We start from the raw sequence: 16,242 nt of genomic DNA, 5'->3' as shown, positions 1-16,242 counted from the left end.
GCTGGAGTTCAAGGGAGAGATAATTGCATATTGATTGATTTAAAGAACCGACCAGACCCCCAACCCTCCCCCCCAGCCCCAAGCCACTACATTTACATAAAACTGTCTTGTTTGGCTGACTTTGGGCACATGAATGTGCACTCTATCTCAAAATAACCTCTAGGGTTACTATGTAGCCTGAATGCAACCATCCTTCAACAGATTTTTTTTTTTTTTGTGAAAGGTACATTAAATAAGCAAAGCACTGTCAAAGCACTGAAAAAACTAAGTGCTCCTGCGTTTCAAAATTCTGCAAAAATTTCAAGTAGGAAGGATATGGCCAGAGTGGGGTTTCAGACCAAGTCAGTGGTAGAACAAGGACTAGAACCCAAGATTCCCTGGCTGCCTGTTCCTACATTCCCTCCCAAAGCTGACATTGCTGCAGTTACCTCTGGTTTCTGCTATGGTCACATTTAAACCATTGGTTAATGATCTACCTTTATGTCCAACCAACGTGCATGGCCAGACACTCTTATCTGGGGAAGTTCCAGGAATTAAAGGGAACAAGTCACCAGGTGAATTTGGGGAATTCCAGAGTTGAGGTATGACACCAGCACAGCCCGACCCCAGTGGCCCATAAAAGGTCAGACACTAAAAAGCTTGGTACTACATCCAAGGGAATTGGCCTGCTGGAAGCAGCAGCAATGTCCATGCACAGCTTAAGCCTCGCTCAGGAGCTCTGACTGGATTTAGGTAAAGAACAAGTCTCATGCACTCCTTTAACTCACTACTGTATTCCAGAAAACACTATGGATTCAAGAGTTTCACCTGCTGCCATCCACTGCTAGACTACTGCAAAGCAAATATACAACTGCAACCTAAATTATATTTTATTTCAAATACAATTTTTTTCTTTTTTTCTACTCTTCCTCTCCTTTCAAGCTGCTTAATCTTAATTAGGATAGTGTAGAAAGGAAAAAGAATCCAACATACTTAACATATTCCAGGCTTGAACACTCTTCAATTAATTTTGCAACGTATTTGGCTCCAACATCAGTGATTTGGTTGTTGTATAAGCTTAAAGAAAAATCACATTGGTAAAAATAGGTTATTACTGCTGTTAAATATTTACAACTTGAATGTTTTATGATGCACACATAGCATCTATCTTTTCTGTGCAGCTCTGTACATATTCACAGTTGCTTGTGTTTTTATTTTGATATATAATTCATATTGTGATGGGCTAGATATAAAATATAAGGAGACCAGACTGCAAATCATGAATATTTATATAATTTTTAAATAAATGGTCTCCACAAGCAAACAAAGTTTCCCTTTATTCCTCTGCTAGTACAGAAATAATATTGCCAGAAGATAAGTCAAAAGACAAAACACCATAATGTACTTTTGGTCTTTTAAAAGTCATAAAATCCCCTTGCAAATATTACTGAAGAGCAGATACCTGAGCAGCTGTACTTACATTAGGGCACTGGAGGAAAAAAGCTATTCTTGGTATTCATGTTTACCTTTCAAAAAGTCATTTTTATGCAGCTACTTAACCAAGAGCAGGAAGTCAGAGCTAACATGCCTTCCAGCTTCAGCTTCATTAAGAACTAATTAAGCCCTTGAAAGAAATTGGGATCATGAACATGACACTTGAAACTGCATGTTGCTGACAGCAGTCTCTACCAAGCTGTATCTGCTTTGCATAGTTGAAATAAATCAGTTTACAGTGGAGAAAACAGCAGGCTATAACTACACATGCTCTCTTGCTTGCAGTCTATCCCTTCCACAGCAGAAGGCTTTCAGTATAAAAATTAGCAAGCAGGTTAACTGGTGGTCCACACTGTGCCACAGAAGGCTTTGATGCCAGCAGGAGGCTGTGAGGGAGTGTGATGGGAGAGGAAGCTGTGGTCCTTGTCCCAGTGAAGTGTCACAGAATCATTTCTGACACAGAAAGCTGCTTTGCTTAAACTGTACTTTCCACCCCACCTCTGCTGTGTCAGTGCTGACAGCTTTAGAGTTTTATTTTCCAGTATCACTGCTGAGTGTTTTGCTCCCAGCGGGCTACGTACCCCAAGAAAGACACAATTTGGTACTTGGAGAGTTCTTCATACAAGATCCTCACGCCATGATCTGTGACCTGATTTACACTCAGCCTGGAAAGAAGGGAATGAAAAGTCTGAATCAATACATACTAGAAACGTTCATCACCTGTGAGTTAACAAATGGCTGGAGGCCTATGCATTTTCCTCTGATATTTTAACAGGTCCTTATGCCACATATTAAAGGCTGTTAAGGGAAATGTGAGCTCACATTCATGTGTCTCACTCCAAAACTGATAAAAATCAGAAAGCCCCAGATCTCCTAGGTAATGCTCTGGAAGCTGTCCACAGAACTGAGAACAATAATATGTAGGAAGTCAGACTCCAGATAAACATCTCACTCTCCTTCTGTGCTTACTGTGATTCCAGGAAGAAAGTCTGCTTAACACCCTAGCAAAAGCAAGCTGTCCAAACTACTAATCTTGCAATCTTCTCTCTGAGTACATAGCAAAAGCCAGGCATCTTGAAAGTCACAACACATTCAGGCTTCACCAAATAAAGGTTGTGAAAAGCCCTGGCCAGAAAACAGAACTGGGCTCCCATGGGTGTGCTAGATGTTTCTAATTTTACTGTCCCAGCCAGACACGAAGCAAATCAATATCAGTCATTCACAGAACAAAAATGCTTTGTCTCACAGTTGTTTGGGGTGGGGTTTTTTTGTTGTTGTTGTTTTGGGTTTTTTTTTTTTTGGTAACTTCTCAAGCTTTTTCACCTTATGGACAGGTTCAATGAAACATTCCAGTTGCCATCAAGCACATTTTCTGGGTAAAGCTGTCCCTATGAAAACATTTTGACCACATTTAGTTTGCACACAAACTCAGTACCCTGAGGATTTCCTGCTGAGAGTCCCTTATCACCAACAGCCTCCCTAAGCATTGCTAGTTAGCAACCTGGTCCCTTTGGAATGCGCCAGCACACAGGAGAGATCAGCCAATTTCTACAGATCAGGACAGCAGCTTGCTTCTTTGAAAGGGATAGTTAAGCTCTTGGAAACAACATTTCCTGACCTGCAGAAATTGCTCATTAGAAGTAAAAGTTCCAACATATGAAGATCCATAAAGGGGTGCTAAAAGGGCAACCTAAAAGACTGTTTTGGTGCTGGGGATGGTGTTAGGATCACACTGTGTATGGCATGATCACATGACAGGCACGAAGAATGAAAGGCTGGCCTTTGCTTCTTTGTTTTGTCTTATGTACTTATGCATTTTCCCCAGGAGTTTCCTTATTGCTTTCTCCTGGGAGGTCAGTCAATTTGCAAATCACTGGGGAAAAAAACAGGAGTCACTGGCTTTGGTTTATTCCTAGAGGAAAACAAGGCAAAGCACAGCCAAACAGGAGGAATAAATCCAGTTGTTAAAAAATATTCTCATGAGGCTGGAGGAGCTTTAAAAAGATATATATGAAGTTCCTGATTTTCTGCACCTAAATGTTTGAACAAATAAGATATATCTACATGGTACAACCTCAAAGGGCTGGAGGTGAAACAATCTGGCCTGTGATGTCAGAGGTGGAGTTAGTTCTCCCTGTTCACACCAAGCCATGTCCTCCCTTCACAACACCTCAGGGGAAACACCACATGTGAAGGCATCAACTACATTCTTTCATGGATGTATATGATAGTTTTTGTCCTATGAAAGCCAGACATTTGGACAGGATGCAAAAGCAAGAAATTCAGAGCTTCTGATCAAGGGTTATTGTAATTAGGAGGTCCTCCCTTACCCCTTATGATCAAGGGCAGAGATGGCCTCAGGCAATCTTCAGATAATGAAAGATTGTTTTGTTTCCTTTTTCCTTTAAGCACCTTCTCTCATAAAAATTCTCTTCTGAGACAAAACAATTTGAGATGGAGCTAACTAAACGTACAGGTTTAAACAGTCTGTGCTTCTAAGAACTTCTGTCCACCCTTTCCATTTTGGTTTCCAAATCCACAGCTTATCTCTGCTCCTATGACTAAATGAACAAAGATTTCAGAAGACCTGAAATATTAATTTCTAGGAGCACTGATTCTCATCTGTCTCCACTTGCGAGATCAATTCCTTCAGCCCACCGGTTTGTGGAATAAATGAAGAATACACAAGGACCTGCTTACATACAGAGACCCCTACCTGATGACTGCAAGCTTGCTGAAACAAGGTTGCAGCTGCTTTATTCCATAGTCATTGATGTTGTTGTTGTCCAGATCCAGAGCCAGGCGCTTTTGGAAGTGGTGCAGAAGGAAGGAAATGGCGCTGCAGTCGGCAGAGCAGGCGTTGCAGTAGGCCAGCTTGATGTAGTTGGCGTGCATGCGGCGGGCTGCCATCCTCCCCACCTTCTCACTCTGCGTCTCATACAGGCACCTCAGCATCCACACAAAGTTGGGCTGCACCTGCACCTGGTTGTAGCTTTTCAGCCTGGACCGAGTGTAGCCTTTCAGGCGGGATTTCATGCTCTCCCCAAGGTATGTGATGAGTGTTTTTCTCTTCCTCTTAATGACCGCAGGTGAAACTAAATGTCTGAAGAGCTTCTGCCTGGGTCCAGAAAGCAGGCCACAAAGAAACATGTTGGTAAAATTAAAGTGTTCTTTATTTTGGAAAGGATCCCCCCCTGCTAGTTGTTTCTTCAGCCAGGGGATACGAAGGCAAGTAGGCTGGGCAGTCTCCATGGAAGAACATTCACTGAAAAACTCAAGTAACTCCTTGGTACCCACCTTCTCCTCCATAACCAAAAATAAAGCTGTGAAAAAAGACTGAAGGGTTAAATGCAAGAACTCATAAGTGGCCTGACTGTCACAGCCACTATAACCTTTAACTGTCCTGAGAAAGCCCAATTGCAAATCTTCTTCAGAGATGTTTGCCGATGAGACTTCCTCCTGCTCAAAGATAAAGGAAGAGTTCTCCATCCCTTTGTATGCCATTTTACCCAAAGCTAGAAGACTTTCCTTTCTTGACTTGAACATCTCTGCTTGGCTTCTGATATTGCTCTTCAGCAAACTTGTTTTCACTGATCGGTTCAGGTGTACTTCAATCATGAGCAGAAATACATCTGTTAATGTAACAGAACTGTCTGGGAGCTCCTGGCCGTCAAACCACTGGCTGGAGTGGAAGTGCTCAAAGCATTTAAAGATAATCCAGCAAAATAAAGGCACTGAACACAAACTGCAGAGATTTGGGTTAGCTTCCAACTGGTTTGACACCAGTGCTCGTTGCTGCTCATCTTTGAAAAACATAGCTGTGTATTCATTCAGGTTATTCCTGGAGAAACCACGGAGCAACACCTTCTTCCTAATGATGTTTTTTTGGATCTCAGTTCCTGTCCTGGCAGTAAGAATTTTCTTGGATCCCTTAAGAAGCTTTCCTCTGAGAAGGCTTACGAGCAGTGCCAGGGGGTGGATGGGTTCATTGGGTGAGCATACCTCAGGTACGCTGCTGAGATCAAAGCTGGAATAGATCTCATCAAAGCCATCAAAGGTGAAAAGAACTGTATGAGGGAACTGCAAGATGTGACGGAACACTTCTGCGGGGTCCTGGTCTGGGTAGCAATTATATTTGAAGAGCAGGTCTTTCAAACATATGGCTTCATCTTCCTTGAAGCAGCTAAACATCCTACACCGAAAACAGAAGAAAAACTTGGCCCCTATGTCCAACTCCTTCCTGGCCCAAAGGCTTTGTATCTTTTGCAACAAGATGGATTTTCCAATTCCTGCATCACCGTAGACATAAACAGTCTCTCCATCTTCATTAATTAGCCCAACTGCATCATCAAAGAGGGCTTCTAATTGTCCCACCTGGCCAAGACTCTCATTGGTAAAACTGACCAGCTCCATAATACTGTTGGAGTAAATTTCTTCAAGAAGCATCTCCTCCTTCTGAGCGTACAGCATAAAAAACTTGGAGTCCCGTCCCAGTTCATGTCTGAGTTTCTGGCAATACCTGCTAACTAAAAAGACAGTGAACTATTATTAAAGAGACTATTATTTAAAAACCTATGTCTACAATGACCCACCTCTTTGGGAACTCAGAGGGGGTTATAAACAAAAGTAATTCTAATGTGGAAAAGGTTCTTTGGCAGATTAATTCTATTTGTGCTGCCATCATCACCCACTTGGGAAATTCAGGTGCTAAAGAAAGGTCACATGTGAGCCTCCACTTCCTGAAAGCCAGTAGTGATACTGCATTGGTTTAAGGGGTTACTATCCTTCAGCTGAGACTCAAAGCCAAGCCCCATATCTTTTGTCAAAGGCTGCTTAACTCTCTGCAAAGGCTTGTTGGAGTTGTTGGTCATTGATTTCACTGTACTTCTATTCTAACTGCAGTTGTATCAGATAGGTGGCTATTCTTTCCTAACTTCTTTAGCCATTCATATTATTGCAAATAGAAGCCATGCATTTTAGAAACCTAGTACCAGGCATCTCATAGATTTTTTTAAGATGACAAAAAACCCACAAGAGAATCTCAGTTATTCCACAATGTTGGCCTGTGGTTCTCAACAGAAACTTTGCTTCAGATGAGGACAAAGTAATTCTGATATTTATGTAGTATGGAAAAACCTCTCTAGAGGAAATAATTTCTGCATACTTAAAGTCTGATTTTTAGGATTGCTAGAAATCATAATTTAGGATGACAATAATTGTGGTTGGAAGGGACTTCAGAAGGTCTAGTCCTACCCCCTGCTGAGAACGGGATAATTTCTGACATAGACGAGGTTACTCAGGGCTTTGTCTAATTGGATCTTGAAAACCCCCATGGAGACTGCACAGCCTCCCTGGGCAACCTGCCTCATTGCTTGACTGTTCTCTTCATGAAATATTGTCTAGTCCATGGCCAAAACATCACAATGTTGCTAAAAAATTGTAGTAGAGGCCTAGAAAATACTACAGCTGGCACAAGGTGGTTCTGCCATTGTGTTACATACCTACAACCAAATGCAGAAACAGCCCAAGTTTAACAAAACAGGATGTAATTTATCAAAATCACCCTTGTGTTGTACAGTGTGCCTTATAATGTGGCTAATTAATTTTGCCTCTTAAACTTCCCTGGCTGTGCCTGCCTAAACTTTTACTCTCCTGTCACTTGGTTGGAGCTTCCTACATAGCAGGGCACTTCTGAGGGAAGGGATAGAGATGCATGACCTTACCTGGATCTGTATTTACCACAGGTTTACTACAAATATTCTCTGAAGGCTTGTAACCTATTTCATCCAGCCAAGGCTGAAGCTCATAGTAAGCATCAGTGACTTTCTGCAGGACATAGACGAAATATTCCGAAACTTCTTCTCCCTTGCTTTGAACCAAGTCTAGAATTTTGCGAACCTGAAGAAACACCACAGGAAGGATCATTGATACACAGCATTTTTATCACAGTAATACCTGTCAGCTGCTTTAGGATCCTTTCTGGACTGGAGCAGGGGTCCAGAATCAAAACTAGTGCTTCAGAAAGGTGAAATCAAAATCCAGCTCTGAACTGGAGCCACCACAAAACCCAAGTGCCATTTATGTTTGAGTGCTGTGAGAGAGTTGGTTCTGCACGTTAAGGTCTGAACTTGGAGCTCAATCACACTAACCAGAAACAAAATGGATAAATGCCAGTCCTCAATGGAGAACCCAAAGGATTTCCTCAGCTTGACTACACAGTGTATTTTAAACCCTGTGCTGTTTAAAATGGAAATAGAGATGGTTTCTCAGTGCCCTGAATTCACCCTCTGTTTTGTAAATACTCTAGTCACATTTGGATTTACCTCAGGATCCAGCCAGGTTCAGAGCAGGATAGGCTGAATCCCTCCCTGGATCTTAATGCTGAGCCAAAACCCTACAACTTTTCCTTCCAACACAGCAACTCAATTCTCCAGGCTCCCTCTGTACAATGGCCCCTCTGCCTGCAGTTATTACCAAAACCAATGGCTCCAGGCAGTGGCTGGAGCAGCTCAGCACAAAGTGTCACCTCCACGGGCAAGGCAGAGGGTGATCTCTGTGCACCAGAACAAGGCAGTCCAAGTACAAAACCCTCTGCAAGACAGAGAGGTCATCTGGAGGCACATTTTGAATGTCAGGATCCCCTTGCTAGAAATGAATGAAGAATGCAGTTCTAAACCAGACAAAGGGTTTCCAGAGACTGTGGTCTCTTGCGAGCTTAAATCAGGGCGATGTACATGCAGCACTGCAGAGCATGAAACATTTTCTGACAACAGTTTTATGCCTTCCAGAGAAGCTCCCACAGAGTCCACTTCACTTACACTACTGTGACCTGCTCTCTGTCTCTGCTTAGACTCCTGATGCATGGCCTCCCCCTCAGCCTTGCATACAACCATGCATATTATGCTGAACAATAAGAAATTGAGATAATCATACAGTGTGCATTTATTCAGCTTTGACCCTACACACAGTGTGAGCACTGTGTTACCATTTCAATATGCCAGCAAGAATGATTATTTTATGAAAATCTGCACTGTTGGTGAAGTCCAAGGTCTTTGAATTTTTTATGGTTTGCCTGCCCCTAACTGTGGCAGGGCTCTGAAGCTGCCTGATTGGTTGGTCTGGGAAACAATCTCCTCAGCTGTTTCAAGCTACCATGCAAAGGCCAACTGTGTAAACGGTAATTTTCTCCTAATGAAGGGAAATAATTCTTGCTACTGATGTCCAAAGATGAATTAAAACCCCAAGTATGCCAGGATACATCAATTTTCCACAGAAACATTTACAAGGTACATAGGTCTTTAAATAGAAAGGAAGGTGTTCACACAGACAACAAACAATCATTAACTTCTAAAATAACATTTAATTTCTGTCTCTCCTACAGCAGTATGATCTATCCCACAGCATCCTAAAGCAGATTTTCCTTGCTATACTCTAACAACCATGTGGCCACATCTTTATCAGAGGACAAAGCCGCAGCTGGGAGGGACAGAACAGCAATTATCACCCTGCTAAATTTCTACAGCTGCCAACGGGCACAACCAGCAGTGCCAGCTGAGCTGGAAAGGGATGTGCTGGAGATACTCATCCAGGAAGAACAGGGTGGGAAAACTCAAAAACAACAAAGATTAGAAAACACACTAGATGTAAAATTGTCAGATGAGCCCTTAAAATGTGGTGATAAACTGAAAGTAACCAAAAGCTTCACTGGCTAGAGAAAAAACAATTTTACCTTATCTGGTTGAGTAGGAAACTGGACAACAATCTCTGCATCTTCAGTGGAGAAGTAGTCGTTCTTAATCAAGTTATCAATCAAGCACTGCGTGTTTCGGATCCTACTGACCAGAAGCTCTCGGTGAACCTTCAGCAAAGCAATGAAGGACAGAGGGCTTGTTTCTGGAGGCTTTTTCACAGAAATGTCCACATTAGCACAAAGTTGGCCTTCCATCTTTGAGATACCAAGAAGCTGCTCCACCAAGCCTCATCTTTGAAAAACTGTCCATTTGTAGTGACAGGTCAGCTCAGATTTAACTTCAGGCAAACAGGAAATCTGTCCTGCACATCACCGAGCCTGCAAAAAGTAATTGTACAGAACCTCAGTTTATGCACATACATCCTTCAGTTAGACATCACAGAATACTCCCAAACTCTCTGTAGTATCATGGCCAACTTCTTAATAATGTTTCTTCCTTAGGTACTTTCATTTATTTGTTCAGGTTTTGAAAAATAAAATATCTACAACTGGCAGTCTCCCTTCTGTTACCAGTATTTTACTCTAGCTTGCCTCAAACACCATCACTGGCATCTGCTTAATTAATTGCCTGTTCCTAATGCATAATTTAATATTTTTTATTAGTTTTTAATGTTTGAGTAGACAAAGCAGGGCATCTGTCCAAACATAATCTGGACAAGGAAATAAACAGAATAAAATTATACTTCATAGCAATTAATTTTGTAGGAGGAATTAATTTATAGTAGCAATTCACTCTGCTTTTTTTTGCTACAACAAGAGACTGTAAGAAGTGCTGAAAATATAGTACCTGAAAGCAAGGCCTTGTGAACTCTGAGGCAGTTTCAGCTAAACTAGAAAAAAGAGTTAAGCCTCTAAGGATACCAGGTTCACCAACACCAGGAGGGATGCTATTTTGAAACCATACTCTTTAGCATGAATGCTCTCTCCTTGTCTGCAAATACATACACAGTGTATGCCCTTGTTCTCCAAACCACCTCTTGGGAGCTCTTTTTAGATGTCCATTTATTCCTATTTTTTCTCAACAGGGCATAAAGCAAGAGGAATCAGGATCAGACTGCTCTCTGTTTTATTACTAAAGCAGGGCTTCTTGTAATTTTAGTTAGTGTGCCCACCATATAATAGGCATGAAGTTATACTGAAATTACAATTCAACAGTAAGTTCATTTAGGTACTATTTAGGTACAAATTGCACATATGATTTCACATGCAGGAAGCAAATTTTTTGCCAAGATCTCAACTGAATCACCTCCACACAGACAGGGAGAATCTGCACGATCAACACAAAGGACTGACAACGCCCAGTAACAGTTAAAACACATTGTTGTTTCAGCAGGTCAAGGGATATCTGGAAGAATGTTCTTAGATTCTGATTACAGTCATATTAACAAAACCAAAAGACAAAACCCTTCAAAAATTCTGTAAATGTGCCAACACCGCTGCTACAAAATTCTCACAGTTTCCCAAGACATTTGCAATGATGGTAAACTTTCTCAAATGCTCCTCAGCACTCCCCAGTCAAGATATAACTGAGCCTTGCCAGTTCACAGATTATTCTAAATGACCTGCTACTGGAACAATCTCACTTCTATGGGTTTTCCATATCAGAAGCTGCTGTCTGCATCAGTGAAGCTTCCCCTGCTTGATGCTGGAGAAAGACACAGTTTATGCCACTGCATTTTAGTGATACTAACTATCTACACTCAAACCAGCAGGGCAAACCAGCTTAGCCCCTCAGATTTCCCAACAGGTCCCAGCTTAGGGGGTCTGACCTGCATGAACACAGATAACTGCATTAAGAGTAGGGCTCTCCAAGGGCTGAGACCTGGCAAATCCCCAGCACAACTGTTCTGGGTCACAGCCAACTCCCAAAACGGCAAAACTGTTTCCAACAAACGGAATGTAACCAAGCAATCTGAATTTCTTACCACACCAGTAAGTGACTGCATCTACTCAGACAAATCAAGCTTTCATTACCCCATTCAGATGACCCACCCGAGGAAGTGGCTGATTTCTGAGTCACTCAGCTTTCCAGAAGCCACACTGGCACATCTCTTTGTTCAAGAAAGCTCATTCTGCAAATGAAGACTGAGCATGTTGAAAACATAATTCAGCCTTAAATATCTGTAGGCTTTAGTTAAAGAGATAGTATCATCTTAAAACGTGCAATTAAAATATTAACCCTATTCTTTCAAGATACTGCATCCACCCAACATTCCTTGGTTGCTTTGGTTATTCCAGGACCACATTATTCTAATGCATTTTCTTTCTTCCTAATTTGTAAGAAGAACTGAGACAAATATTCATAAAACCATAAGAGCGAACCAACATGATGTCAAGTGTACAAAGCAAATTGAGGTATTTTTTTCACTATTTCAGTTCCATCTACAAAAAGCACAAGAAAGGAAAGAAGAAATACAGCAGCAGGACAGAACATGAAAAATATGGAACGACCAGAAGGTCTCAAAGATGTCTGCCCTGCATCTGACTACATCCATTTCAGTACAAACCATGGCTGCTATTGGAAGGGGTGTGCATACAAATGCTGCAGGACAGAGCACGTTCCCTTTCACACAGGGTGATCTGCAGGAGAATGGAGAAACAAGAAACCAAGTAGAAAGAAATATAAAGCGAGGCTAAACATCAGGGAGAAAAGGAGAAAGAACAAAAATGCCAAGCAGGGATTGGCAGGACTGGCAATATGAATTCTGTGCATGATGATGTACTCAGTGATATCTTCAATGAAAATACTAAATTTAGTGCAAAACCCCACACCATCCAGTACTGGAGTACTTAGTACTTTTCATCAGTCCTTTTAAGTCAGAAAAAAATGGCAATTTCCACCATTCACAGACTAAGAAAATCCACATCAGATGAAGAGCAGAACACTAAATGGTGCTGGAACAGAAAGACTTCCTGCTACATGTATTCATAGCAAAGTGTATCAGCTGTATGAAGAAACTTGATATATATGATTCTGTTTCTGTAGGGCTTTCTTTGTGTTGTTGGTGTTCTTTTGGCAGTGTTTTTAAAAACATGAGGCCAGTGTGTAACAACATGAGGTCTCCAGCTTATCTGCAAGCCCATCATCTCTCTTTCTGCAGAGTCCCAGCTTCCACAGTGCTTCAATATGATTTTTTCAGTGAGGGAACACAAGGTTGCTAACTCTCTTGTAGAAGGATCTGTCAGTTTCACAATGCTAGGTTACACATCTGGTATGTTTAAAGGTAAATGCTTATGCAGCTTATAAATAGGCACTGAAAGCACTTCCTTACTAGAGTGCATACAGTGTTCCTTGCCTTATCTTGGGCCCTCCAGATGCTGGATTCAATTCCAGTGTAATTTGTGTGACTGCAGTTGCATCAGTCATGGGGATGCTGTTAGAAAAGACTGAGAATACACATTAATGTGAGACACCTCAGGGTACTGCCTTCCATTTCTGAAAGGGAAAAAGTGAGTAAAATCATTTTTCTGAGAGACACCTTAAGGCTCTTACAAAGTTATGGACAAAACAGATCGTCTGTTCTAACAGCAACAGCTTGTGAACACATCTATTTGCAGAAATGAGCAAGAAAAAGGGAAAGACATGCAAGCTTGACAGAGTAGCTGAAACAGCAGAGCACCTAAGGAGGAATGGAGACTGATAAGACAGATGACACCTGAATGAAGCAAGAGTCTAGAATGGGAGACAACAGGAGAAAGACTCATGGGGAAAAGCTTCCTATCTGGGAACTGAATGTACTTCTCGTTCCTAAGAAGAAAAATTAAAAAAACACAATTACTTACTGAAGAGGCTGCCAGTGATGTTGGAGAGGAAATGCAGTTAGCCATTTTGAGGGCAGTAAAGTCCATCAGGTGAAGAAGGCAGGAAACAGACTAGAAGGAATTAAAAAGAACCCAAGAGCAGAACACCTCCCCACCAGCTAGCTGTAAAAGCCAAGAAGAAAGGGAAGACAGGGTCTTGGCCAAATGAAATGCTGATGGGGACTGAAGCGATATGAGAAGCAACAGTAAGTGTGGCAATCAATGCCATCAAAAACCTGTGCCACTGAGAATAAAAAGAGGAAGCAAGATGGGGATCAGGCCAGGAATAAGGAGGGAAATGAAACAGGGAAATGAAATTTGTCATAGTAAGAGGTACAGTAAAAGCATCAGTACTTCCAGCAAGGTTTTGTACAATCCATGTCAATAAGCTGCAGTGAAGGCACTGGCACTTCATCTCGTGTCTCCTCTGAGTTCCCTCTACTCTCAGCATTGTGCAAGCATATATTCATTTCTACTTTCCCTGGCCCTGCCCTCCTCACATCCTCTTTTTACTAAGATCTCCCAGCTCTTTCTTCTAAAAAAACTGAGAAGCCTGTTCCACTTCCAGTGCTGTAAGACCCCTGGCATCACAGAACGTGCTGATTTATTGCAACAAGGTCTTGTCAAAGGTAAATGCTGTAGATAAAGGGGCTGAAGGATCTTACAGAATAGCTAAAAAACATTTCTCCTTCTGGGTCAGCTAAGGAATTGAGTAGAAATGAATCTTTTCTTGATTGAGCTGGCTGCTCCAAAGGAGACTGTGTAGAATGATGCAGTAAAGTCAATATAAGGAGCAAATTAGTTAACAACTGTTAAAGCAACGAATTTGAGACCAATCTAGAATATTTCTGAAGAGCTGAAAACTCAGCCAATTCTACTTCTTCTGCAGTCTTGCTATCTTGACAAGAAGTGTTCCTCTAAATTGCCTGTGAAATAAAGTCCTCTGTCAATACCTAGCTACCCGCAGCCAGCAGCTGGAATATCTTCGGGACTGACACAGCACCTGGTAGCCAGCTGTGGCAGGACAACAGTGAAGCACACAAACCTGGGTGCCAGCCCAGGGCTAGGGGAGTCCCCACTAGCACAGCCTTCTGTCCATAGCAATCAAAACATAATCACTCTTCCAGAGGTGGCTGTATGAAAACAATGCCCCATTTCACATGAAATGGAGCCCTATGCTCTTTGTGTCTCCAAGTCAGATTTGTTTCCTGAGAAAAGCTAGTTTACAGTGCCAGTTACTCGCTACAGAGTCATTACAGCAAGAGAACTGGAAATTTTGGTATGCTTGGTAATCTGGACTCTGTCAGGCCAGTATAAATTCAACATTTTGCTATCATTGGGAGAGACAGAAAAGGGATTGATTTTCCACATCTTATGTCATGCATGCAACAGCAGTCAGTCTTTGACTGTAATAAGTGAATAAAACACCTATTTCCACACAGCAGCTCTCACATTTAAAAGAACTTCAGCTATTTTACTTAGTTCAAGAACAGTAAAAAACATGCAGAGATCAGAGGCAAATGGGCACGTGTGCTACACAAAAAGTCTGCATGTTTGATGAGAAGCAATGCAATGTATTCCCAAAGGTACTAAAAAATAGCCCTTTATTGTTATAGCAAAAATGGTGCATTGGTAGAGCTTGTACAGAGTCTCTGGGCAGATCTTAAATTATTCTGTTTGTGTGAATTAAAGCATACTCATCACGCCCCACTTCACAATGTCTAACTATCATCAGTGATGCTACACATGTCAATAAATGCCCAGGGAGCCGTATGTTAACATCATGTTCCTGTAAATCCATTACAACTCGTGCTCTTGCATCGCTCTGGGGTCCCAGAGATCAGCATCTTTCAGTGGTTTTTCCTCCCTCCCCTCTCTCAGTCTCTTTTGACTATATCATAAGCTTTTGTAAGCATCCCTAGTTATTTGAAGAGCCACAGATATAAAAGAACACAGAAGAAATTATTTCTGCCTCCATCTGGTAAAATGACAAGCTTTTCTTTAAAAGGCACAGGCTTTGACAGAAATATTCCCATCCCTCACAGTTTTGTTCCTACATATCTTAACAGAATCCTCTGTATAGAAATATAACTTTATATATAGTGTTTGGATGCATTAAGAAGCCCCTGTCAGGAAGACTTTATGAGGCTTCCTTGTAACTCCTTCCCGTTGGGAAAAGATCAATAAATAATGAGCCACTACTAGAAAGAAAAGAAACTTTCTCCAACCAGAGAAATCTTGGGGAATTTTTTTTGCTAAGACACAGAGGAGGACAATTTACTGTGGTCTATAAACATGAAACTTTTCTATTATCATTTACTATTTTCACATTCAACCAGCAGTGAATCCTACACGGAAAGCTGCAGCTGATGGAATCACGGGACTGATGGAATTACGGCCAGGCCACGGGGCACCATCCCGCCCTGCGAGCCGCTCCCGCCTCCTTCTCTTCCAGCTTCTCTCGGGAGAGGTGGGCAAAGCACCGGGGCCTAAGCGAGTGGCCTGTGAGTCCGTGAGATGCCTGCATTGGGATCTGCGCTGCGGCTCTCGGGGCAGCAAAAGGCTCGCTGCACCCCGCCACGGCCGCCAGGGCGGGACGGCAGCGATGCATCGGAAGCGATGGGACCTCGCCGCCCTTCCCCAACAGCCCTCAGGAGCGCCACATCCCCGCCAGCATGTGGAGCACCATTTACGGCGGGCAGCGCTGCTGTGGTTGGTACAAGGCGCTGTCCCCACGCCGCGGAGCTGCGGGCGCTGCCGCCCGTCCCCGCTCCCCGTCAGGCAGCGCCGGCCGCCGGGCGGGACGGACCCTCCTGAGGAAACACCACGGAGCCCCGAAGCTTCCAGCTCAGGAGCGGCGCAGCCCTTTCCCTCCCACCTTGCAAGGCTTTCAGCCGTACCACAGAAACTTTGCTCTACGGAAAGCCGACAGCGGGACCCGGCAGCCCTCCCCCGGCAGCCCGCCTGCGCCCCGGCCCTTCCCCGGCACTCACCGCGGCGGCGGAGGGACGGAGGCCGGGGAGGAGCCCACGGGCGCTTCCCTCACCCCCTCCCGCCCCACACACGGACTCTCCTCCCCGGCGGGAAGCGGCTCCTCCCCGCGCAGGAATGGCCCAAGGCTGCCCCGTCACCAGCATCGCATTGCCCTCCGCAGCCACCGCTCCTGCCCCGAGAGGTGCCCGCGTCCCCCGGCAGCGACCATTTCCCTCGGTCGAGCT

The 16,242-nt window shown here is 43.1% G+C and overlaps 1 protein-coding gene across 4 annotated transcripts in view; it reads right to left on the bottom strand.

Annotated features, from left to right (window-relative positions):
• Window positions 1-16,056, bottom strand: part of NOD1 (nucleotide binding oligomerization domain containing 1) — a 28,106-nt gene extending 12,050 nt beyond the window's left edge. For 3 of the 4 annotated variants that reach the window (XR_010439131.1, XR_010439132.1, XM_064704749.1), the window contains exons 1-6: window positions 16,018-16,056; window positions 9,203-9,541; window positions 7,197-7,371; window positions 4,190-5,999; window positions 2,055-2,138; window positions 973-1,056 (exon numbers count right to left, since the gene is read on the bottom strand). Coding sequence is in view for 2 of the 4 variants with exons in the window: in XM_064704749.1 (XP_064560819.1) it covers window positions 973-1,056; window positions 2,055-2,138; window positions 4,190-5,999; window positions 7,197-7,371; window positions 9,203-9,418 (2,369 nt within the window). In the remaining 2 variants the exon portion in view is untranslated. Of the gene's footprint in view, window positions 1-972; window positions 1,057-2,054; window positions 2,139-4,189; window positions 6,000-7,196; window positions 7,372-9,202; window positions 9,542-11,215; window positions 11,296-16,017 lie in introns of those variants that run through there. The other variant, XM_064704750.1, reaches the window with a different exon arrangement.
• Window positions 16,057-16,242: the final 186 nt, after the last annotated feature.

This window comes from Zonotrichia leucophrys, chromosome 2, assembly GCF_028769735.1.
Source record: "Zonotrichia leucophrys gambelii isolate GWCS_2022_RI chromosome 2, RI_Zleu_2.0, whole genome shotgun sequence".
NCBI classification, from domain to species: domain Eukaryota; kingdom Metazoa; phylum Chordata; class Aves; order Passeriformes; family Passerellidae; genus Zonotrichia; species Zonotrichia leucophrys.
Note: the sequence above shows the minus strand (reverse complement) of the source record. Positions and strands in the feature narration are given on the sequence as shown.